This window comes from Octopus bimaculoides, chromosome 24 (assembly GCF_046866305.1).
Source record: "Octopus bimaculoides isolate indiv1 chromosome 24, ASM4686630v1, whole genome shotgun sequence".
Lineage (NCBI taxonomy): Eukaryota > Metazoa > Mollusca > Cephalopoda > Octopoda > Octopodidae > Octopus > Octopus bimaculoides.
Window position 1 is genome coordinate 22,967,081 of NC_142951.1, and position 27,248 is coordinate 22,994,328.

Consider the following 27,248-nt stretch of genomic DNA (forward strand, 5'->3'; position numbering starts at 1 on the left):
TACGTGGCACTGGCGCCTACAAGACGAAGACCTCTCAGCTGGGAGACAGAGTGGGGACATGGCCATGATGAACGTGCCTGTCAAAAAGAATAACTTAATCCTTTTGATGATAGACTTATAATTCCTGGTAAATTAACATGGGGCAGATTTTCAGGTCACCAGTAGGTGCAGCTGTGGGGGTTAATTGAGCCATTTGATTTAAATGTAGCCTCATCACTCCAAACAAACTTTGTTGGAAAGGGTGCATCTTCTACACATCTTGCCAAGTACCACTCGCAAAACTCCACTCTTCTGTCTGGGTCATCTTCATTGAGAGCATGACCTATTCTTGGAATGTAACTTTTCCAAAGACGGTGCTTCAAAATACCATGGTCATTTGAGTTTGAAATTTCAATTTAATGACTTGTTTACCACACAAATTTTCTTCAACTCTAGCAATACATTTTTTAGTGTTCTTTCTTGCTTTGTGAGGCTTGTCTGTGGTCTTCCAGAACATGTTTTGGGGGCATTCTGAATAGTTTCACCTGCTTCAAACTCACCTCTAATTCAAGTAAAGGTGAATCACATAGATGATTCTGTTTGATGCTCTCTCCTAAACTGTCTTTCCACTTCAACTGTGTTTTAGCACATTAGGCTAAATTTCCTTTATTCAAAGCTTGGTCTGGCTATCTTCATTAATTCTAATTGGCTAAATCTAAACAGAAATGAAATTTAAGTGAATTATCAGCTGTTAGAGTATGTAACGTTCTTTTTTTACTTATTTCAGTCACTGGATTGTGGCCATGCTGGGGCACCATTTGAATGGTTTAGTGAAACAAATCAACCCCAGTACTTATTTTTTATTAAAACCTGATACTTATTCTATCTATATCTTTTGCCAAACTGCTAATTTACAGGGACGTAAACAAACCAGCACCAGTTGTCAAGCTGTGATAGGAGGCAAACTCACACACAGGTATATGTATATGTGTTTGTGTGTGTGTATATACAACCGGCTTCTTTCAGTTTCCATCTGCCAAATTCACTCACAAGGCCCATGGTTATAGTAGAAAACTCTTGCCTGTGGTACCACACAGTGGGACTGAACCTGGAACCATGTTGTTGGGATGGAAGCTTCCTACCACACAACCACGGGGCACCCTGTATGTATAGATGTATATAAAGGTGCACATGTGAGCGCACGTGTGTGTGTGTGTGCGTAGGGACTCTGAAGCAAGCACCTACTCTACCCCCTTCTCTTCTCTCATACCTTAACCCCCATCTACAGGGTGTCCACAAAGTCTGCGTACATGGGGATTAACACATACTTTGAGAAATTATTTTTTATATTTAATTGTTTACGTTATGATTTTATTTACTCCATGTACCCAGACTTTGTGGACACCCTGTAACATATGGACCTCCCCACTCCTCAGGTTTTGTAGATTTATGAGCTGCATGGTAATCTCAATACTGCCAGTGGCATGAAAAAAGCACCCAGTACACAGCCCTTGGGCCCATTGGAGGTAGAGCAAATTCTTGTTGTAGAGTAGCTACATTTCTACTCACATTTAGAGGAGAGAGCAAGAATTAATCGGTTGTATAGTGTACATATATACATATACAACTGGGGGTGCAAAAGTAGGTATACATTATTTATCAAATCAGTGTTATAATACTTAATTCATTAAAATTATTAGCACATTAAATTAGTTAGCCTCATTTTTGATATTTTCAATGTCATAAGACAGTTATCATAACTATAATAATACTTTTATCGTAACTTTTAATTTTTTTTGATAAAAATAAATGAGTATTGTACGTGTGTATCTACTTTTGCACCACTCTGTATTTATATATGTTTATATTTATGTCTGTATATGTGTAAGTAATTTATTTATTATCAAAGATAATAATGTAATAATGTTATTTACATGTTTTTAAATTACAAGACAATTTGTCGTGATATCAGAATTTTCTTAGTGTTAAATAAAATTTCATAAAACTATTTCTGTCATTTATGACTTTAAATATATATATATATATATATATATACCTATAATGTACATATACATATACATGTTTATATGTGTATATATATATATGAGAGAGAAAGAGTGGCAATCTCTTATGAGTTCATGCTTCTCTGTTCAGTTCACTTCCGATCCTGTACCATTCTTCAGTGAGTTTATCGTTAAACTATTGATCAAATGCGCCAAACACCATAAACACATACAACAACACAAAAAAACACATTTTTGTAACATATTCAGGTTTCGTTAGCTTTTTTTTTTTTTTACTTGTGATTGCTTTCAAATTGCTTATTGATTTTCGATGGGGAAGGTCATGGGTTTGTAACTCTGTGTGTGTGTATGTGTGTGTGTGTGTGGGGGGGGGGGATATGTCTGTGTTCATGTGTACTTGTGTGTGTAAATATGTCAGGGTGCATATATGTTTGTATGCCACTTTGTGTACATCTGTGTGTGTGTGTGTGTGTGTGTGTACATGTATGTGTCTATGTTTGCGTCTGCAAGAATCTATATTTCTGTATGTCGTTGCATGCCTGTGCAACTGTGTGTCTTGCATACATACATACATACATGTGCACCTGTGTGTGTCTGCACGTGTAGGTGTGTGCACATCTGAGTATGTCGATGTGTGGGTCTGCTTATACATTTGCATGCGTACACTGCATTTCTCTGCAGTGTGTGCCTCTCTTTGCGTGAGTGCGTGTCAGAGTATAAGAGTGTGTACACGTGTGCATGTGCGCATTTGAGTATGTCTCTGTGTGGGTCAGCATGTACATTTATTCTTTTACTTGTTTCAGTCATTTGACTGTGGCCATGCTGTAGCACTGCCTTAAAGGGTTTTAGCTGCACAAATCAACCCCAGTACTTATTCTTTACAAGCTCAGTACTTGTTGTATCAGTCACTTTGCCGAACTGCTTAGTTACAGGGATGTAAACACACCATCATTGGTTGTCAAGCAATGGTGGTGAGGACAAACAGACACAAAGACACATGCACATAAATATAAATACATACACACACACACACACACACACACACACACACATATATATATATATGTGATGGGCTTCTTTCAGTTTCCATCTACCAAATCCACTCACAAAGCTTTGATTGGCCCGAGGCTATAGTAGAAGGCACTTGCCCAAGGTGTCACGCAGTAGGACTGAACCAGGAACCAAGAGGTTGGTAAGCAAGTTTCTTACCACTCAGCCACATCTGCGCCTATGCATATGCTGCATCTCTCTGCAGTGTACCTCACTTTGCATAAGTGTAAGAGTGTGTATATATGCATAAGTGTAAGAGTGTATATATATTTGCATAAGTGTAAGAGTGTGTTTATATGTGTATAAACGTACACATCTGAGTATGTGTACATTTGCATGCACACAGTTCTTCTCTCTGCAGTGTGTGCGCCTCTCTTTGCCTGTTTGCATATCAGAGTATAAAGACCATGTGTTTATGCATGTGCAATAAGGTGTTGGCATTGGTGGTGAGGTTGTTGTTGTTGTTATAGTTGGTGGAGGTGCTAGTGGTGGCAGTGGCAGTGACATTGTTGTTACTGTTGTTTTCTTCTCTCAGAAATGAAAAGTCTTCTAAAAGCAACTACCCCCCCCCCCACTCCTCCACTCCCGAAAAAAAAAAAGAAGAAAGAAGACAAGCAAAAACTAAATTATTACTGATTGATTAACTTTATGATTGTTGGTTGTAAATGTCTTGACATATGTATCTGCAGTGGTGATGGTGGTGGTGGTGGTGATTGTGGTGGTGGTCGTGGTTGTACTGGGTCACTGAACTGGGGAGAGAAGCGGGGCAGATGAAAAAACATAAAAGATGCTGGAAGACTGAAAGTGATAGAGGCAGTTGTAACTTTATAGGAAACAATGAGAGAGAGGGAGAGCAGAAGAGAGAGAGGGTGAGTGGGAGAGAGAGAGAGAGAGAGAGAGAGAGAGTGAGAGTATGAGGGAATTGGTAGGAATTAAGGAGAGAAGAGTTGGGATGAGAGGGGCGGCCAGAAAGAATGGTGGAAATGAGGTGGAGGGAAGAGAAAGGTAGAAAGAGAGAGAGGGGGTGAAACAGGACAGGTGGAGAGACAGAAAGCAGAATGGCTGGTGGACAGGTCATTTTGGGTTGTTTTTTGTTTTGCTTTCTTTCTTTTTTTTTGCACCATCAGTCAATAACCAATCGCATGCTGGTTAGGAATTTATATGGCTTCAACAGATTTATACTGAAGAAACTGTAAAAAATACACATACACACACACACACATAGAATGGTTGTAGCTGTGTTACTGGAAGTGGTGGTGGCAGTACCTGGAGCAGTGGTGGTAGTAGTTGCAGTGACAGTACAGGTAGTAGTGGTGGTGGTTAGGATATAAGAAGGGTGAAGGTGATCAATCATAACATGAGGACCATGATGATGATTTGATGATAGTTATGCTAATGATGCTGACAGAAGTGATGATGTGCGATAGCAATGTTCCATTTTCCTAAGTATATCTGACATCTTCTCTTTTTTGCCATTCGACGCTGTTTATTGCTCCCTGCTTTTTCCCCTTTTTTTTTCCCCCAAGCTTGCCTTTTATCTTTTATGGCTATATCTATCCTGCTATTCCACCACAAAAATCATCATCTATTCTGGTTGGAATCCTTTTTTTTTTCCTGCAGACCTGGTTTGCATATTACCACAGGTTGTCTCCCAGTTGTCTTCTATGTTAACCCTTTAGCATTTAAAGGCCATATATATTTATATATATATATATATATATATATATATATATATATAAATAATAACAATAAATGGAGTAAAACGCATATAAATAAAGGTTCCTTTAATTCCTACACATGTTTCAAAATATATGTGTGCTCTCCTCCAAAGAAATAAGAGCTACTGGAATTCCACATATATTCATCTTCAGGGAATCAACATATAAAAGCAAGACAAAAATGGGTGTGATATCCTGGTTTTTTGTGTAATTTTTGCTACCCATGGTAACTATTAACATATTTACATTGTCAAAGGTTTTTTTAAAACTGAGATAATATTAATATATACATAAACTATATATATATATATATATATATATATATATATATATATATATATAGGCACAGGAGTGGCTGTGTGGTAAGTAGCTTGCTTAACAACCACATGGTTCCGGGTTCAGACCCACTGCGTGGCACCTTGGGCAAGTGTCTTCTACTATAGCCTTACCAAAGCCTTGTGAGTGGATTTGGTAGACGGAAACTGAAAGAAGCCCGTCGTATATATGTATATATATATATGTTTGTGTGTCTGTGTTTGTCCCCCCCCCCATCATGGCGGCAGTCAAATGACTGAAACAAGTAAAAGAGTAAAGAGTATATCCCAAGTATTCTACCTATTTTATGTTCAAACCAGCAAAATCTGACCTTTCACATTTACCTTGCAATGTCATTCTAAAAATAAACAATTGCATCATCAAAATCTCAAAGCTATGAGATGATGCAGGATTAATTCAAAACAATGTGAATTAAGAAGCATTACACTGTGTAACATGATTTTTGTCCTTGGGTAGCAACTGTTATTTCCTTTTTGAAAGTATGAAAAATGGCTAATATTTCCTTCAAACTTAGCCTTTATGATATTTACTCAAACCTCAAAGAATCACTCCCAACACATGGCTGTGATGCTCCCCCTCTACTCCTGCTCATCATCAAAGATGCACATATTATCTGCCACCAAGGGACATGCTCAACTGGTTATGGTCAAGCAACTGACAAGCAAATCTGTGGTATTGAGCAGAATATTTGCTATAATGATATTTCTGCTTCAGCAACTCAGCGCTGAATCGGTCTGAAATGTAATGGAAAACAGGTCAATTTCAAAGCATTGATGCCCAGGTCACAAGAGCAAAGTTTGAAGGGAATGGTAGTCATTTCCTTTGATTTCTAGATAGAAGCAAATTAGAAATAACACTTACTAACCAAAGACAAAAAAAAATGAAAATTTTGTAACACTGTTATATTTGGTTGGATTATGTGAACGCGAAACAGTTAAATGTCTTTATCTTATCTTCCTCACTATATTCCTAACCTAATACTCCTATGAACCTCATCTAGCTATGGAACCTGTAGCTTCAGTATCTTCTATATATAGTCTGTCTCTGGGTCTCTTTAACTCTTAGTCTTACTCTATTGTTGCTAATCTCTAGTCTCTGTTGAGTGATGCATTCTTCGTAGATCTATTTATACTATTTCCTGGTGAGTATGAAGTGTCTTTGATGGTCACCTCACTGGTAGGTGATGAAGTGGATGGCTGGTTTCTTGAAGTTACTGTAGCAAATGATGATGGCTTTAATATCAGACAACTCCAAAGACCTTGATTTCTCTTCATTTCAGAACCACTTGGCTTGGCTTGGTTGTATGTTTAAGAAGCTTTCCTCCCAACTATGTGGTCTTGGTTTCAGTCCCACTGCATGTCATCTTAGGCGAGTGTCTTCTACTATGGCCCCCAAGCTCAACCAAGCCTTGTAAGTGGATTTGGTTATTGAAACCCAAAAGAAGCCTATCATCATGTGTGTGCCTTTGTTCTGACGTCACATGATGGTTGTAAAATGAGTACAATGATCGTACTAGCAATGTTGTCCATTTCCAGTCTTTTGTGAAGAACACGTCTGGTCATGATGTAATGTCTCCTTGCTTGGAAACAGGTGAAGGTTGGTATGATGAATGGCATCTGGCCATAGGAAATCTGCTTCAACGAATTCCGTCTGACCCATAGCAAAGTGGATATTAAATAATGATGGTGGTGGTGCTGGTGCTGGTGCTGCTGTTGCCACCATTATTGTAGTTCAACAATTGTGAACTATCAAATAATAATAATAATAATAATAATAATAATAATAATAATAATAATCCTTTAAACTAAAGGCACAAAGCCTGAAATTTGGGTGGGGAGGGGGTAAGTCGATTTCATCGTCCCCAGTGTTTCACTAGTACTTAATTTACTGACCCTGAAAGGATGAAAGGCAAAGTCAACCTCAGCAGAATTTGAACTCAGAATCTAAAGACAGACAAAATACCGCTAAGCATTTCACCCGGTGTGCTAACGATTCTGCCAGCTTGCTGTCTTAATAATAAAAATAATGATAATAATAATAATAATAATGATGATGATGATGATGATGATGATAACAACACGAACCCCAATCTTCAATATTTATTATTTATACTCTACACTAAAAAAGTAAGTTATGGATTTTTCTGTTTTTCTGGTACTGCAGTTTCATAATGGACGTCCATTCCAATTTTCAGAGAGTCACAGTACTTTGAAGTGCCTCCCCAAGAATTATATTATCCCAGCTGACCTGCTATATGGATGCATGTGTTTGTGTATGTGTGTGTGTGTGTGTGTGCATGTGTGACAACATCATTTTTTTTAACATCCTCTTTCCTATGTTTGCGTGGGTGAGTTGTAGTTTACTGAAGCAGATCTTTGGTGCTTGGATGCCCTTCCTGTTGGTGCGCGTGTGCACACACACACACACACACACGGAGGAATTTGTTTATCTATAATTTGATGTTCTACAATCACATTATGGAAGTAGTGCTATGTTAGTTATTTGAGTCACTTGCCAAACAAGTACAATATATATATATCTGTGTGTGTATATATATATGGGAGAATATATATATATATATATATATATATATATATATATATTTACTTCACAAAATGTTACTCTGAATTTCAAGTGACTGATTATCAGACAGAAGCACGGAAATGAACTTATGAAACAATGCAATAGCTTTTAATGGTTTTAAATGATGCAATGAATATCATTTGGCAAATAATCAAATAAACATTGAAAGCTGATTGGATGAGGAGTTTCTGGTATTTCAAATTAACAGATTTAATTGGATAATGCAGTTGACTGTTGGCTACAAACAATACATACATTAATTTCAAATTTTGGCATAAGGTCAGCTAGTTTAAGGGACGGGGTAAGTCGATGTAATTATCGAGCCCAGTGTTCAACTGGTACTTATTTTACTCACCCCGAAAGGATGGAAGGCAAAGTCGACCTTGACAGAAATTGAACTCAAAATGTGAAGATGACAAAATGCTGCTAAGCATTTTGCCCAGCATGCTAATAATTCTGCCAGCTCACTGCCTTAATAATATTGATAATAATGATGATGATGATGATAATCATACTATAACAATAATGATGGTAAAAGGAATTATAATAATAATCCTTTCTACTATAGGCACAAGGCCTGAAATTTTGGGGAAGGGGATAGTCGATTACATCGATCCCAGCACTCAACTGGCACTTATTTTATCAACCCCGAAAAGATGAAAAGCACAGATGACCCTGGCAGAATTTGAACTCAGAAAAAGGACAGACAAAGTTGCATACTTTGGAACAAAGTATAGAATTTCAGGGAAAGGAAAAGTTAATTACATCAACCCCTGTCCTTAACTGGTACTTATTTCATCGACCCCAAAAGGATAAAAGGCAAAGTCAACCTCAGCGGAATTTGAACTCAGAATGTGAAGACAGACAAAATGCTGCTAAGCCTTTTGCCTGGCTTGCTAACAGTTCTGCCAACCTGCCGACAATACATGCATAAATAACAAGTGAAATAAAGTAGAAAAAAAGGAATCCCTATTCATTTAGGTGAAGAGAAACATGGATGAATTATCACATAACACAGGTGACTTGTGTTGTGTATTGTTGTAGGCGGGCAAATACTGAATTATTGTGGAGGTGCATGGCTTAGTGGTTAGGCTGTTGGACTCTCAGTTGTATGATTGTAGTTTCAATTCCTGGACCAGGCAATGTGGTAAAAATGTGGTTTTGTTGTAATGAGAGTTACAACGCCCCCTTGTGAGAGATAGACTGACCCAAGTAAAGTATAAATAGTAATGATCCAAGTGAGTTCAAAAGTTCAGAGTTCGGAGTCGAGTGAAGTTTGTGTTAGTTCACAGTGAAGTCAGGTGTCAGTTTGGTTAGTTCACAAGGAATATTGATTGTTGGTTTGTAAAGAGATTTGTTAGTTTGTTACATTGTTTATACTGTTGTCTGGTTATCTTATTTATTGTACATAACAAATTACATTACAACATCTGGCAACGAGGGAAAAAAAAAAAGTAAGCCATCACCAGACGGATTATTACAACATCTGGCAACGAGGGTTTCAAAGCTCATGCTGGTTATTTAACAATTTGTTTGTGATACAACTTGTTAAATAATGGAAGGCCTATTAACTTCCATAGTACAGTTTTCATAATACATTTCGGACTCAATTAATGAATTCAGTTATAACCCAGAGGAGGGTATAACTTTTGCATCGTACTACAGAAGATATGAGGAAATTTTTAAAGTAAGACTGCAAATCATAGTCAGACGAACAAAAAGTGAAATTGTTATTGCAAAAATTAGCTCCGTTAGGGCATGAACATGACTGTAATTTCATATTGCCCCAAAAACCCAATGAAATTTCTTTTAAAGTAACAATAGAATTACTGTCTAAAATATTCAGTGATAAAACTTCTCTATTTAACACTCGAATGGAGTGTTGGAATATAACGAAACAAGAGAATGATGATTTTATCACATGCACAGGAACAGTGATCAGGATGTGTGAAAGTTTTAAACTCAAAGAACTTACACCTGAGATGTTCAAGTGTCTTATTTTTGTAGAAGGCCTTACAGCAAGTGAAGATACAGAAATCTGTACCAGGATTCATTCTTAATTGGAACAAGCAAACCAAGATCCAACCTTACAGTCTATGGCAGAAGAATGTCAAAGAATGGTAAACCTGAAACACAATGTAGAAAAATTTCAAGAAAAGGATTCCTCAAAAATACAGATATGCCAGTCGGAAAAAGTACAACCAAAAAAGAGCGTCACATCCTAATCCATGTTATGGAGGGGAGGGGGCATACATTTCAGAAAAGACTATCCATTTAAAAATCAAAAATGTTAAAGTTGCAAAAGAATTGGTCACAAGAGTTCAAACTGGAGAACAAAATTACGAAGGTCAAACATTAAAAATCCTAGAGTTCTCTCAGCAGAAACAAAAATCAACTCCCAAATAAAAAAATTTGTACACGTAAAAATAAATGGAATACATATTACACTTCTATCGGTTACCGGAAGTGATATTTCAATCATAAATATGGACACGTGGAAGAAAATAGGGAAACCTCTGTTGAGAAAAACAGTAAAATTTGCTCATAGCATGACAGGCAACAAACATTTTATAGGTGAAACGTGGACTAATGTCACATTTTGAGGGAAAACATGCAGGGTGAAAGTCTACGTCATTAAAAATGCAACCGATCTGTTTGGTACTGATTGGTTAGAATTATTCGATTTATGGGATCTCCCCATAAATCTCTACTGTTAAAACCTAAATAGTTGTCCCTCTAAAAATAATTTGTCTGAAGAGTTAAAGAGAAAGGTTTTTAAAATGTCTCTGCAAGTACTCTTGGACAAACTAGGTCTGTGCACAAAGACTGAAATGTGTTTCGAATTAGATGATAACGTTACACTGTGTTCAAACCTAATAGGAAAGTGCCGTTTGCAGCAATAAAGCAAATGGATGATGAGTTGAACAAATTGGCAAAAACCGGTATCATTGAAAAAGTAAATTTCGCGAAATGGGCAGCTCCAACTGTACGTATAAAAAAGAAAAATATCAAAATTAGGTTGTGTGCCAATTTTTCGACCAGTGAACCTTTATCTACTGCCGACCCCAGAAGATATTTTTACAAAACTAAACGGAAGAAAAATATTTTCAAAACTCGGTCTGTCTGACGCATATCTACAAATCAAAGCAGATAAAAAATGCTCAAAGCTGTTAACGGTCAACATGTACTACAACAGTTCTATGCATGGCTTTAATACTGAGATTGAAAGGCAGGAGCAAATTATGCCTACCTAATCTACAAAAAAATAAAATATTTTGCCTTTTATGCATAGTAATCAGAGTAACCTTCATAATTTTATTGAATTAGGAGCATATTTTGCCATAAAAGGAAAATGTTACTATCGATCTGTTTCATTCAGGGTAGGCACTGCCTACCTTGCCTACCCAGGCAGCATGTCCCTGATATGTATGTATGTGTGTTCATATGTCTGTTTGTATGTATGTATGTATGAATGAATGGATGACTGAATGAATGAGCAACTGTATTCCGCCTACGTAAATACCTTGATACATTTTGCTGCTAGAGATATTTCTCAAAGTCTAAACTTTAAAACAGATTTCAACAAACTTGTTAGAAAAAAAAAATAGAGGGGGAGGGAGAGAAAGTAGGGAAGGGAAAGAGTGAGAAAAATTCCCCCAAAAGGATTCTGGGATACACCTCTCAAATTTTCTGACATTCACAAAGTTCTGTAGGCATTCTTCAAGATGATTCCTATCTTTCTAAAAGAGAAAGACAATAGAAAGATTGCTGAAAGACAGATTAAACAATAATTTGACATTTTTCTAAAACAAGATTAATTCCAGTTACCAACAATAGTTTCTAGAATTTAAAAAAATAAAACTGAAAACGATAAAAATACAATTTTTACAAAAATTTGAGAAACTGCATAAGACAGAAACAAATTCAATGACTGACGAGATTTGATTGAAGATTTAATTGTAATAAACCAGATACGAATTCTGTTATCTGCATTTTCATCAGCATCGCAATCGTCATTGTCATCATAATTATAATCATCATCATCATCTTTGTGTTCATTGTCCTTGCTGTCATCAACTTCAAATTGATTGCCATCATAATAATCATCATAATCATCATCATCATCATCATCATCACTATCATCATCATCATCATCTTCCTCCTCCTCATTAGCATCATCACCATCTTCATTGTCTTTGCCATCATCATCATCATCTTCTTTGCTGTTGTGCTCATCATTAACATTATCATAATGATGATGATGATGATCATCATCATCATCATCACCAGCATTAGATCAGTATTTTCAATGTGGAACCCTATTCTGAACGTGAAACCAATTATTCTACCAAACTTACTACATCAGAAGTGTATATGTATATTCAATGATGGATATAGGTGCAGGAGTGGCTGTGTGGTAAGTAGCTTGCTTACCAACCACATGGTTCCGAGTTCAGTCCCACTGCGTGGTACCTTGGGCAAGTGTCTTCTTCTATAGCCTCGGGCCGACCAAAGCCTTGTGAGTGGATTTGGTAGACGGAAACTGAAAGAAGCCCGTCGTATATATGTATATATATATATGTATGTGTGTGTTTTTTGTGTCTGTGTTTGTCCCCCCACCACCACCATCGCTTGACAGTAGATGCTGGTGTGTCTTCGTCCCCGTAACTTAGCAGTTTGGCAAAAGAGACCGATAGAATAAGTACAAGGCTTACAAAGAATAAGTCCTGGGCTCAGTTTGCTCAACTAAAGGCGGTGCTCCAGCATGGCCGCAGTCAAATGACTGAAACAAGTAAATGAGTATTAATGTTTTATACATGGTTGTTAGACTTGTAATTGATTAGTAGCTTTAAGTGTTATTGGTTCCAACCATTTTTGGCGAGGTCCTCCATTGACCAACCAAGGAGGGATTTTCCTAGAACCATGCATGACGCTGCTGTAGAGGTGGATCAATTTCCCATGAGATTCAAGGAAGGCATTCAGACTAAAATTAGGGATTTTATCTTTTCCGGGAGAATTCCATTTGCTGGGTTTTTCTTCACTGTAGTCTCCTGACTTATTCAACAAAGATATTATTCCATATTTACTCTTTAATATGTTCTGAGTCTCTGACTTGCTGAGGAATCCAGGGAGCATCCAGATAGTGTTTTTTAGGGAGTGACCAAACTGATATCCAAAACTTTTTGCACTTCCTCATGAGTAACTGTGGTCTTGATATTTATATTAAGAAATAAAAGAAACAATTATTATCTGTATTATTATTATTATTATTGTTGTTGTTGTTGTTGTTGTATCATCATCATTATCATCATAGTTATTATAATTATAACAATAATAATAATAATAATAATTATTATTATTATTATTAGTAGTAGTAGTAGTAGTAGTAGTAGTAGTATTAAGGCAGTAAGCTGGCAGAATCTTTACTGCACTGGGCAAAATGCTTCATGGCATTTCGTCTGTCTTTACATTCTTAGTTCAAATTCCACCGAAGTCAACTTTGCCTTTCATTCTATAGAGATTGATAAAATAAGTACCAGTTGATCACTAAGGTCGAGGTAATCAACTTATCCTCTTCCCATTATTATTATTATTATTATTATTATTATTATTATTATTTTATGTTTGACTTTTGCATTGTATTTGTACAAGTTGGATCCAAGTCTCACCCAGAGGCCTCAAGAGACAACAAGTTAGAAGTTCATGTAGGTGTTATGCCTAGGGTACCATATATTTGGATTTGTACATAGTGTTGTTCTAGAGAATGTTTAAGAAACCATAAGAAAATTATGTGTTTGTTTTAAGATTTGAGATCACCTAGACAGTATTTTACGTAGGATATGGACAGTTCCCATGAGCACTATCTTTTGAACTTCAGCCATTTTGAGCTAGGTAGTAATCAGCCCGTTTCGCTGTCATTCCCAGGGCACCTATGACAATAGGTATTGTTTTCGTCTTCAGATTCCACATTTTGCTAATTTCTATTTCAAGATCTTCAAGATCAGTTTTTGGTAGGTCTTATTATTATTATTATTATTATTAACCATTATTATTATTATTATTATTATTATTATTATTATTATTATTATTATTATTATTATTATTAACCATTATTATTATTATTATTATTATTATTATTATTATTATTATTATTATTATTATTATTATTATTTTCAGCTTCACCGTAATACAGTTGAGATGTTCTTCATCAAGTCCCTCAATCAACAAATACCATTCCATTTGGGAAACTTCATTAAAGCCAGCACCATTTTGGCTACACACAATCTATTGTCGAGATTACAACAGCTTCTACCAAACCTTCGCATACAGTCACTTGGAACTGAGGTAAGTAAACTCTTTGTCTACACTCACCACTGTCACTCACACTCTCACTCGTGTTCTCATTCCTACAACCCCACTCTATCTCTCATTCAACATATGCTTTTTTTGTCTCTCTCTCTCTCTTTGTCTTTCTCAGTCTCTCTCCTTCTAATCCCTCTATCTGTTTCTCTCAGTCTATCTCTCCCTGTCTCTCTCTCTCACTCTCTCTCTCTTTGTCCCTTTCTCACACTCATTCATTCACTCTCTTTCTCACTATCCCTCTATCTCCCACACTTGTTATTTTCTCTCTTTCTCTTTCACACTCTTTCTCTGTCCTCTCTTTCTCTCCTTTCTCTTTCACACTCTTTCCCTGTCCTCTCTTTCACACATTCTATGTTTTTTCACTATCCCTCTCATTATTTATCTCTCTCCCTCTCTACCTTCCCCTACTAGCTTTGAGATTTGAATGTCGTGGTTGTTTATTTTTCAGAATGACATTGTAGGGTATGTGTGAGAGCCTGGATCCAGCCACTTTGAACATAAAACAGATAGAATATTTGGGCTGGACCATCATTTAACATTTGCTTTCCATCCTCATTTAACATCTGGAACTAGTAAGCTGGAGGGCTTCACCAGGTTTCAGTCTGGTTTGGCATGGTTTCTACGGCTGGATGCTCTTCCTAACACAAACCACTCCAAGAGTGTAATGGGTGTTCTTTACATGCCACCAGCACAGGTGCCATTTACATGATACTGGCAGCAACCATGACTATAATTTCACAGATGCCATTTACATGATGCTGGCAATGGCCACGACTACGATTTCACTTAGCTTGAATCATCTTCTCAAGCACAGCATATCTCCAAAGGTCTCGGTCACTTGTCAATGCCTCCATGAGGATATGACCAGCTTAAATGGTAAAGGATTAAAGATAGAATCCTTCTTGTAATACTTTGTTGTTTATGAAGTATTCCACCACTTCATCTTATGATAACACAATAAATAGGTTGTCCTATTGATCAAACATCTGTAATACTCAGCATCATCGAAACTGATGCAGGATCCATTTAATTGTCATCGTCTTCTTTTTGGTCATTTATGACTCGTTATTACACCCTTTACAACATTATCATCCCACATGACCCTTGCTCCATATTATTGACCTTCATGAGTCTAACTCTGTACTACTACTACAAGTACTACTACTACTACTACTAATAATAATAATAATAATAATAATAATAATAATAATAATAAAGAAGAAGAAGAAATTTTATTAAATCCTGCTAGGGCATAGGAAAACCAAAAAGCCAAATAAAGTTAAAAAAAAAAATCGGAAAGACTACGTGACTGGCAAGAGAAATCTTTGCATGGTAGATTCCCAAAAGTAGTTGCAGGAAATAGTAATAGTTAGACATGGTTATGGTTTCAGAAAGGGAGGTTGAAAAGGAGACAGAAAGTTTGTTAGTAACAGCACAAGATCAAGCATTAAGAACTAATTGGATAAAAGCCAAGATGGACTAAAACCCGGTAGATTCTCAATGTAAGTTATGTAAATCAAAAGAGGAAAGTGTTACTCATATAGTAAGTGAATATAGTATGCTGGCAGAGAAAAAATACAAGAAAAGACAAGACAACCTAGGGAGAAAAATCCATTGGGAATTATATAGAAAGCTAGGATTTGACCATACTGATAACTGGTATGAATATGTACCTAATAAAAATGCTACAAAGTAAGAAATATAAGATGTTGCTGGATTTTAACATTCAGACTGACAAGAGTAATAGAAGCTAGAAGGCCTGATTTGGTAGTAGTAGGCAAAGAGAATAGAAAATGCCAGGTAATTGACTTTACAGTCCCAAATGATGAGAAAGTCAATATGAGATGTACAGAGAAAAGAGCAAAGTATCAGGACCTAGTCATTGAGTTACAGAGACTATGGAAAGTGCAGGTAAAATGTATCTCTGTAATTCTGGGTGCATTAGAAACTGTCCCTAAATATTTGAACAGATGAATAGAGGAAACCCAGTTTAGTGCAGCTCCAGAAAACAGTGTTATTAGGGACAGCTAGGATACTTAGGGAGCTGATGTTAGGAATTTTTATTTTCCAAAAGTTTAATCTGTTGTATGTATATAAAAGGATAACAATAATCCTTTCTACTATAGGCAAAAGGTCTGAAGTTCTGGGGAAGGGGGCTAGTTGATTATATCGACCCCACTGCATAACTGGTACTTATTTCATCAACCCCGAAAGGATGAAAGGCAAAGTCAACCTTGGCGGAATTTGAACTCAGAACATAAAGATAGACAAAATGCTGCTAAGCAATTTTCCCAGCATACTAATGATTATGCCAGCTCAGTGCCTTCATAATAATAATAATAATAATAATAATAATAATAATAATAATAATGATAACTGTTTCAAATTCTTGCACAAGGCCAGGATGTATGGGGAAGGGAGTAAGTCGATTACATCGACCACAGTGCTCAACTGGTATATATTTTATCAACCCTGAAAAGATGAAAGGCAAAGTTGACCCCAGCAGAATTTGAACCCAGAATGTAAAAAATGAAATGCCAATACTATTACTACTTCCACTACTACTACTACTACTACTACTACTACTACTACTACTACTACTACTACTACTACTACTACCGGCCAACAGTACCTCTTTGCACAAGCACCACTTCAACCATCACACCTCAACACACAAACACCACCACCATGCCAACACTGTCACTACACTACTCAACTGTCACCATCACAGTGCCACCAATATCTCATCACCACCACCACCACCACCACCACACCAATGCTAACAACAACACCATAACCACCAACACTACTGCCAACACCACAACCATCACACTCTACCAGCAATACCACCTCAGCTGTCACATTTCACCAGTATCACCACTCCAGTAAGTATTTCACTACTGCCAACACCTGCACCACCACTTGCCATGACCACCACCACCTTAATAATAGGCCATGTCTTCCAGACTATTTCATTGATTTCGCTGAATAGTTCCTAATGGAGGAGAATATTGACGGATGCTATTGATCTTTAAAATCACTGCCACATCTAACACTACCACCCCAACTTTTACCACTATACTCTCCACCACCACCACCACCTTCATCATCATCATCACCATCACCACTGCCACCACCAGTGAGCCTCTACTTCTCAACATGCTAGCAACAGCAACTAAATTACTCTTTACTTAACTTCAAACAGGATAGACTCATTGGATAATGCAATTCTATGTATATGTAACTGGCACTTTCTCGGTTATGATGATCGGGGTTCCATTTGATTCGATCAACCAAACTGCCTGCTTGTGAAATTAATTTGCAAGTGGCTGAGCACTCCACAGACCCTTAACAAAATTCTCAGGAAGATTCAGTGTGACACAGAATATGTCAAAGCTGTGATATGTAAGAATACGTAAGGCGGCGAGCTGGCAGAAACGTTAGCACGCTGGGCGAAATGCTTAGCAGTATTTCGACTGTCTTAACGTTCTGAGTTCAAATTCTGCCAAGGTCGACTTTGCCTTTCATCCTTTTGGAGTCGATTAAATAAGTACCAGTTACGCACTGGGGTTGATATAATCGACTTAATCCCTTTGTCTGTTCTTGTTTGTCCCCTCTATGTTTAGTACCCTGTGGGCAGTAAAGAAATAAGAATATGTCAAGGCTGGCCCCTTTGAATTACAGGCACAACTCATTTTTGTCAGCTGAGTGGACTGGAACAACATGAAATAAAGTATCTTGTTCAAGGACAATGTGTCACCAGGAACTGAACTCACAACCTTAAGGTCATGATCCAAATGCTCTAACCACTAAGCTACATGCCTTCTCTGTATACATAGCCCAAGAAAGAATAAAATGGTTATAGCTGGACTGTCTTTGAGATCATAAGTCTATTACATCATGAATTTCCTACTTAGAAAATTCTTTTTAGGGGATTGGGACCTATGCTTAGGTTTTTTTTTTAACAGAAGACCATCAGTTTCTCATGCAGCAGATTTCCTTTTCCATGCCATCAGTGTTGTCAGGGGGTACAACAAAGGCAGCTTGGCACCAATGTTGTTGCTGGTAAACTCAGAATTTAAAGGGGCCAGAACAAATATTACAAAGTATATTTTGTCCGTCTTAAACATCATTATTTTGATGCGCATTTAGCCATGTTTGCATGGGTTAGAAGGAGTTTAGCAATGCAGATTTTCTATGGCTGGATGCTCTTCCTGTGGCTAATCCTTACCTATCTCCAAGTTATGTAATATTTCTCCATGACTGGACATGTGTTTGATGAGTATTGGAAATGAATAACACTGCTTATATGACAGTGACACTCATTTACGAATATCATGCAATGTCAAGGCAAGGAAATACAAACATACACACACACACACATCTATATGTGAAGATGCATGGCTTAATGGTTAGGGGTATTCATCTCACAGTCATAAGGTCGTGAGTTCAATACCCAGCAACACATTGTGTCCTTGAGCAAGACACTTTATTTCATGTTGTTCCAGTCCACTCAGCTGGCAAAAATGAGCAATACCTATAATTCGAAGGGCCAGCCTTGTCATTCGTCTCATACCCAAATCTTCAGTGATAATGGACTGAACTGAACCGTAACTAATCTATACATCCTCTGATAACTCACAGATGGTTATTCAACAATTTCCCCTCACAGCTGCATGCACATCTGTGATGTTTTCCTCAGTTCTGCTGGTTGCGAGTCTCCCAGAGCATTCGTCACTATCAACATTTTTTCAGCCATCTTCGAAACGTCTGAACCACTCATACACTTGTGTGTAGCTCATACACTCCCCTCCATACACTTTCTGCAACTTTGCATAGGACTCTGAGCAGGTATCGCCATGACAACTTTCTCTGTCATGGTCAATGTGACGATCATACATTACACACATTACTTCCAAGCACTGCTGTAATCAGTGGAAGTGAACTAGGATATTAAAACTTAGTGCACATGCACAGCAGAGGTCAAGGTCACTCATTACCAAGCAGCTTTACTCTGCATGCTTTAGCTTCATTACTATGGCATCAGTCCAGATACTTATTGATCAGACCTCGTATATATACATACATACATACATACATATATATATATATATATATATATATATATATATATATATATATATATATATATATATGATGAGCCTCTGTCAGTTTCTGTTTACCAAATCCACTCACAAGGCTTTACTCAGCCCAAGGCTATAATAGAAGACACTTGCCCAAGGTGCCATGCACTGGGACTGAACTTGGAACCATGTGGTTGGGAAGTAAACTTCTTACCACACAGCCATGCATGTGCCTATAACAGGTTTCTTTCAGTTTCCATCTACCAAATCCACTCACGTGGCTTTGGTCGGCCTAAAACTATAATAGAAGACACTTGCACAGGGTGCCATGCAATGGGACTGAACCTGGATCCATATGGTTGGGAAGCAAGCATCTTACCACTTTACTCTGCATGCTTTAGCTTCATTACTATGGCATCAGTCCAGATACTTATTGATCAGACCTCGTATATATACATACATACATACATACATATATATATATATATATATATATATATATATATATATATATATATATATATATATATGATGAGCCTCTGTCAGTTTCTGTTTACCAAATCCACTCACAAGGCTTTACTCAGCCCAAGGCTATAATAGAAGACACTTGCCCAAGGTGCCATGCACTGGGACTGAACTTGGAACCATGTGGTTGGGAAGTAAACTTCTTACCACACAGCCATGCATGTGCCTATAACAGGTTTCTTTCAGTTTCCATCTACCAAATCCACTCACGTGGCTTTGGTCGGCCTAAAACTATAATAGAAGACACTTGCACAGGGTGCCATGCAATGGGACTGAACCTGGATCCATATGGTTGGGAAGCAAGCATCTTACCACACAGCCATATCTATGCCTATATTGTGGAAATTCTTGTGTGAAGACACTGGTACTGAAGTGTATCAGCTCTTGCCTTTCTTTGCGATAACATTTGTAACATGGTAAAGAGAGACTCACTGCATAGGCAAGATCAACAGCTTGTCTTCCATACAACTTTGCCCAAGTCTGCTCCAAGGAGAGAATGCTTCAGTGTCATCTCTGACTTTCCAGTTTCAGATCCATATTCTCACAAGACATAATACCATCATCATCATCATCATTTAACATCAGTTTTCCATTTGTCATGAGTTGAACAGTTTGACCAGAGCTGGTCAGCCCAGACCCTGCACCAGGCTCTATTGTATGTTCTGGCACAGTATCTACAACTTGTTGCCATTCCTAACACCAACCATTCCACAGAGTGTACTGGATTCTTTTGTATGTGGCCCCTTCACCAGTGCTTTTAATATGGAAAGCTGAAAAGTGGTTGATGAGATTTGAGGGAGATTTTGCTATTTACTAGCAGGACTAATGTCCATCTAAACATTTCCTCATTGGTTCAGGGATAAAAAAAAAACCATAATTACACACACCCTTTACTTTACTTTTCTCTAATTGTGGTCTCAGTGACTGAAGATGATTATATGAGAATATGATAACATTGTAAGGTAGAGGTGTAAACTGTCTTAGCTGACCAATCACTAATTAATACCCATTCATTAATTTCAGACATCTGTGGTAAAAACTTCAATGACTGATCCAGTGTGGATGCAACACTACTTCCCCTACATAGTCGCCTCCTGTGCTGCAGCTCTTGTCACTATGTTAGTCACCATTCTGGTAAGTCAGACACATTAAATTCATATTTATTAGCAACAGAGGAATTTTTAATGCCAAAGTGTCTTATTTATCCCCACTTAAATGTGGATGTTCTGTTAGAACACACTATACTGCAGTAGATACCATAAGAAAAACTATCATATTGGCTTTTAGTGCAGAATGCACTCTTATTTATATCACTAGCAAGGAGATAAATCTCCACCTTCTCCAGTGCTGAGACCACCAGATCACATAATTTCGACCTTCCTTGGTCTCATCAATAATGGACACTCAACGCAAGAGATTGTTATTTGGACATATCTCCCTGCTAGTGATATAAGCAAGAGTGCATTTTGCACCATAAGCCAATATGAGAGCTACTCTCAAGGTTTCTACTGCAGTATAGTTTGTTCGAAGAGAACATCCGCATTAAATTCACTTTTGTTTTGGACATGTAATTTTGTCTCATCCTTCAATGTCACTATGTCATTATGGTCGACCTTACTAACCTTGATACTGCCACTTAAATAGTGTGATTACTGACATCCTTATTTATTAATTACTTTGATTACTGCCCTCCTTTAATATCACCATTTCATTACTACTTGCCCCACACCACCTCTGACTATCACCATATGACAGCTCCCACCCACTTTGGTGTCATCATTTACACAAGATGTCACATCGCTATTGTTTTTAAGATGCGTTGCCATATAGCTGTTGTCTGCGGTCCACTTGGATGTGACATTCAATGTCTACCACCATTTAGATGTATCACAGAAATATTAATGACTATTTTTTGCTGAGTTATCAACAAGACTAATGATCCGACCACTTAGTCACCATGTAGCTCAAGTCTGCTTTGGTATGTTACCACCACATGACTGCAAACCACTTTGATATGTCACTATGATTGTATTGTTTCAACTTATTTAGTGCCTGGGTTTGTGTGTGTGTGTATGTTTACCTTTGTCTTGACATCACATGATAGATGTAAACAAGTGTGTCATTCATTTCCAGTCTTCCATAAAAAAATGTCTGGCCATGAGAAATGTTACCAAATAACAATCACCATGATTTCCTGTGTTGGCTGCTGGTTCTTGAACTTCTTAGGTCTGGGAGAAAAGATGTGATGCTATTTCATAGTCTGAGCCTTTGTTTCCAGATCATAAAGTTATGGCCATATTTTGTCCCCTGACAAATGCTTCCAGTATATCAGAGCAGACTTCCAAGCTTCCCTCCTTCGAGTCAAGTGCCAACTGCTGAGGTGCCCCATTTTGCACTCTCTCTTTGTCATATTCCTTTACTTGTTTCAGTCATTTAACTGCAGCCATGCTGGAGCACCACCTTTAGTCAAATCAAATCGACCCCAGGACTTATTCTTTGTAAGCCTAGTACTTATTCTATCGGTCTTTCTTGCCGAACCGCTAAGTTACGGGGACCTAAACACACCAGCATCGGTTGTCAAGCGATGTTGGGAGGACAAACACAGATACACAACATATACACACACACATACATATATATATAATCTTTCGAGCGGGATCGTTGCCAGTGCCCCTGGACTGGCTCATGTGCGGGCGACACATGATATCTTTTGTGCGAGTGACACATGAGGTTTTTCGAGCGAGATCGTTGCCGGTGCCCCTGGACTGGCTCTTGTGCAGGTGGCACATAGAAGACACCATTTCGAGCGTGGCTGTTTTCGTGCGGGTGACACGTAAAAGCACCCACTACACTCTCTGAGTGGTTGGCATTAGGAAGGGCATCCAGCTGTAGAAACTCTGCCAAATTAGATTGGAGCCTGGTGTTGCCGTCCGGTTTCACCAGTCCTCAGTCAAATCGTCCAACCCATGCTAGCATGGAAGGCGGACGTTAAACGATGATGATGATGATGATGATGTATATATATATATATACACGATGGTATTCTTTCAGTTTCCGTCTACCAAATCCACTCACAAGACTTTGGTGGGCCTGAGGCTACAGTAGAAGACACTTGCCCAAGGTGCCATGCAGTGGGACTGAACCCGGAACCATGTGGTTGGGAAGCAAGCTACTTACCACACAGCCACTCCTGTGCATACATAAAGTTTGCCACTGTCTTCTATATTGAGTTGTGGCCATAGAGTTTAGTTGTATACCAAGCTGATGGATTGTGGATCATCTGTCCACATAAATCAATTTATCCACTCTGGTAATTCCTGTCAATAGTCACAATTGACGGTCTCCCACTGTCTTTTTATTGTTTGTTTTCAGTGCTGATTTCCTCTTCTATAACCCTTTAGCATTCAGATTAATCTGTCAAATGTAAAAAGGGTAAAGACCCACTTTAGTCACGAATGACCGTGTTGATTGCACCTAGAAAGTTTCCCTCTAAGGCACAAGTCTGGGCAAGTTTGTTTATGGAAGACCAGCAGTTGCCCAGCAAGCCAGCCTCCCCTCTCCATGTCACCGATGTTATCCAAGGGAAAGGTAAAAACCAATATAGCTTGGCACCAGTGACGTTGCAACTCATTTCTACAGCTGAGTGAACTGGAGCAATGTGAAATAAAGTGTCTTGCTCAAGATCACAACACACAGCCCAGGCTGGGAATCAAACTCACTACCTCATGATTGTGAGCCCAATGTTCTAACCATTGAGCCATCCACCTTCACACTCTGCCAAATGAAATGCTTATTTATTCATATTGTTTTGAATTAATCATACCTTATTTCTTAGCTTCAAGGTTTCGATAATTATTCTATTTTAGAATGACATTGTATGTTAGGTATGAGAGACCAGATCTGGCCACTTTGAATATAAAGCAGGTAGAACATTTGGGCTGGATATGGTCAGTTTGAATGCTAAAGGGTTAAACTTTTCCATGTGGAGGTGCATGACTTAGTGGTTAGGGTATTGGACTCATGGTCATAAGATTGTGGTTTCAGTTCCTGGACCGGCTGATGGAAAATGTGTCGACAATTACTCATTTTCCGTTGACAAATAGGGTTTTGTGCATCACAGATGCTCTCATAAGACTCCTTGTACATTGCATTTTTTTACACCAAAACCATTAAAATTGGCAACATAGATTAGAAGCAAATCCAAATATTGTCTAGAAATAACCTCAAAATTGTGCAACCCAACCTCTTTTTCAAAGTTATTTTTGTAGTAAAAAGAGTTGTACAAAAAACATACTTCATTTGGTAGCCAAAAGATGACTGAATCTTTTGATACCTCATACATTAAAATCAGCAACTCAGTTTTTCAATCCTTAAGGAACATATGCACCACACACACACACACACACAGACTCTGTTTTATATATATATAAATAAATGCATTAAAGCAGCAAGTTGGCAGAATTGTTAGAATGCCTGACAAAATACTCAGCTTCATTTTCTCCATATTTACGATCTGAGTTCAAATTCCGCCATGGTTGACTTTGTTTCATTTTTTGCAAGGTCATAAAAATAAGTACACATTGATTACTGGGGTCAATGCAATCAATTTATGCCCTCCCTCAAACTTACTGGCCTCGTGCTAACATTTAAAATCAATAAATTATGTATATATAAATGTGTGTGTGTGTGTGTGTGTGCATTTGTTCTGTTTTAACATAATGTAGTGAAGTGTTACTCTGAAGAACTGTTATGGATCTTCATCCAAATCACTATGAACATGCACTGCAGAGGATGCATATAGTCACATTACTGAAACATGTGTAGGGAACAAATGGTATGAACCACATCTTGTGTTTATCATACTTAATATATATGTGTGTGTGTATACATACACACATTTGTATCAGACATTGTATTGTGTCAAATTATCCAATATCTATGTCTATCTTTATTTACAGGTCTACTGCTGTTATCGACAAAAAGTCAAAAAGGCTGAATTGAAAAATCCTACAGTACAAAGAATATTCTATCCAACACTCAAACCTAATATGAAAGACGCTATGATGGTTCAACCAGAGTCTTCTCCAGTTTATGTGGTCAAACGTTGTGTTACACCTCTACCTGCTCAAACTCCAGTACAGATGAGAGCTGAGGGTTTGCTTAAAAGGTACACACTTTTTTGAGTATCTGATATAATTCTCTGATCATAGTTGACATTGAATTCTCAGAGCTGTTGTCACCACTACTAAATCCTCTTTATGCAATGCACACCTTTAATTAAGTATCTGTTACTGTACACCTGTCATTAAACATTTTATATGGCACAAATCTGAATTCACTTTTCACTGAATATTTGCAACCACAAACTTTTGATTACTCCCTTATTATGCTCCTTTGACTGCACTCCTTTAGCTACTCTCAAAGTTACACTCACCTTTCTTTCCTCTCTTGACCACATCCTCCTGTCTACAGACCTCTTATGATAATCTGATGCCTACATATTTCTAACCAATGTGTTTTCACTTCTATGCTCCAGGAGGGGATCCAGCGCCTCACTAACCTTAGATTTGAATCCATCACCAGAATTACCTCGATGGGAAGGAACACCCCCCAAGGAAAGGTAAAACAACCTTTTATTTATCGTCATCATGATTATTTAACGTCCATTGTCCATGCTGGCATGGGATGGACGGTTTGGCCAGAGCTGGCAAGATAGGGAGCTGCATCAGACTCCAGTTTGATTTGGCATGGTTTCTACCACTGGATGCCCTTCCTAACGCCAACCACTTTACAGAGTGTGCTGAGTACTTTTATGTGGCATTGCACAGGCACTAAAAATAAATGAAAAATCTTTGTTTTATTTGTGTTTATGTTTTTTTTTTCTATTCCATTATTTAATGAGTCTTGAAGAAGGGTCAGTTCTTTTCCAGGTCTTCCCAGATTGGTGATATTGATGCCAGAGCTGGCAGAATTGTTAGCACACTGAGCAAAAAAGCTTAGAAGTATTTCATCCATCTTTACATTCTGAGTTCTACCTTCACTAGTACTCACTTTGCCTTTCATCCTTCCAGGGTCGATAAAATAAGTACCAGTCGAATACTTTGGGGGAGGGGGGGGGTCAATGTAATTGACTTACCCCCTCCCCCAGACTTGCTGGCCTTGTGCCAAAATTTAAAACCATTATTAATGTTCCATTTCAACTGCTGCTGTTATTAATGAACAAGCCATTGCTCACCTTTATTACCCGATTGCCTGATGAGTTGGGAGTTACATAATGTGTTACACAATCTAATTGTATTATGCTCACATCAAAATAAAAACTCCTGATGAAACAATTGTCGCAATACCAGACATCCATTTGTCTGTTTTTATAACATGCTTACCTGCACACACACACACACACCTATATATGTGCTTTTCTTAAACTTCCTTCTTTCTTTGTACCCGTCATCTCTCCTCTTTCTGACGAAGGCCATGCTTGAAGCATTGTACACCCACTCTTTTTTTCCATCTTTTACTGAACATCAACCTAATACATTCCATGTGTACACCCTTTTGACTTCTGCTGTTTTGTGAGTGGCTTAGTGGTTAGGGTATTCGGTTCACAAACATAAGGTCTTGAGTTCAATTTCTGGCAGAGCATTGTGTCCTTCAGCAAGACACTTTATTTAATGTGACTCTACTCCTGTATTTCAAAGGGCCAGCTTTCTCACGCTCTGTGTCATGCTGAATCTCTCCGAGAACTATGTTAAGGGTACAAGTTTGTGGAGTGCTCAACCACTTGCACATTAATTTCACAAGCAGGCTGTTCTGCTGATCGAATAAACCCTAACCCTCATTGTCGTAACCGACTGAGTGCCAGTCATTTGTTATTTTTAATTTTCAATTTGCCTATATTCTTTTATTCTTTTATTCTTTTATTCTTTTACACATTTCAGTCATTTGACTATGGCCATGCTGGAGCACTGCCTTGAAAGGTTTTAGTCAAACAAATCAATGCCAGGACTTATTTTTTAAGCCTACTACTTAGTCATCGGTCCCTTTTGCCAAACCGCTAAGTTACAGGGATGTAAACATACCAACACCAGTCATCAAGCAATAATGTAGGGGACAAACACACACACACATAGACATATATATATATATATATATATATATATATATATATATATATATATATATATACAGTGGTGGACCTCTTTCAGTTTCTGTCTACCAAATTCACTCACAAGGTTTTGGTCACCTTAGGCAAGCATCTTCTATTATAGATGCTTGCCTAAGGTGGGACTGAAACCAGAACCATGTAAATATAAATATATATTATAATGTGTTTCAGCCATGTGGCTGTGGTCATGCTGGAGCTCCACCATGACTTGGTACCCTTAGTGGGATTTCATATTACCACTCTTACATGTGCTTAGTTCCTAGTTTATATTTGGTGTACAAAGAGTTTGACTTTGCTGCCCTCATCTGTACTTCATGCTGGCAATGTTATATACTGTGGTATAGTCTGCTGATTGTACTTGTCATTCAAGGGGCCAGTATTGTCCCATACTGTGTCTGTCACACTGTTTCTACCTGAGGAT

The 27,248-nt window shown here is 37.8% G+C and overlaps 1 protein-coding gene across 2 annotated transcripts in view; it reads left to right on the forward strand.

The window, feature by feature from the left end:
- LOC106884340 (receptor-type tyrosine-protein phosphatase R-like) overlaps positions 1-27,248 on the forward strand; it is a 173,743-nt gene that overhangs the window by 113,517 nt on the left and 32,978 nt on the right. For both annotated transcript variants that reach the window (XM_089341521.1, XM_089341522.1), the window contains 4 exons: positions 13,868-14,035; positions 20,686-20,796; positions 24,621-24,829; positions 25,199-25,282. In XM_089341521.1, coding sequence (XP_089197647.1) covers positions 13,868-14,035; positions 20,686-20,796; positions 24,621-24,829; positions 25,199-25,282 — 572 coding nt within the window. The remainder of the gene's footprint in view (positions 1-13,867; positions 14,036-20,685; positions 20,797-24,620; positions 24,830-25,198; positions 25,283-27,248) is intronic.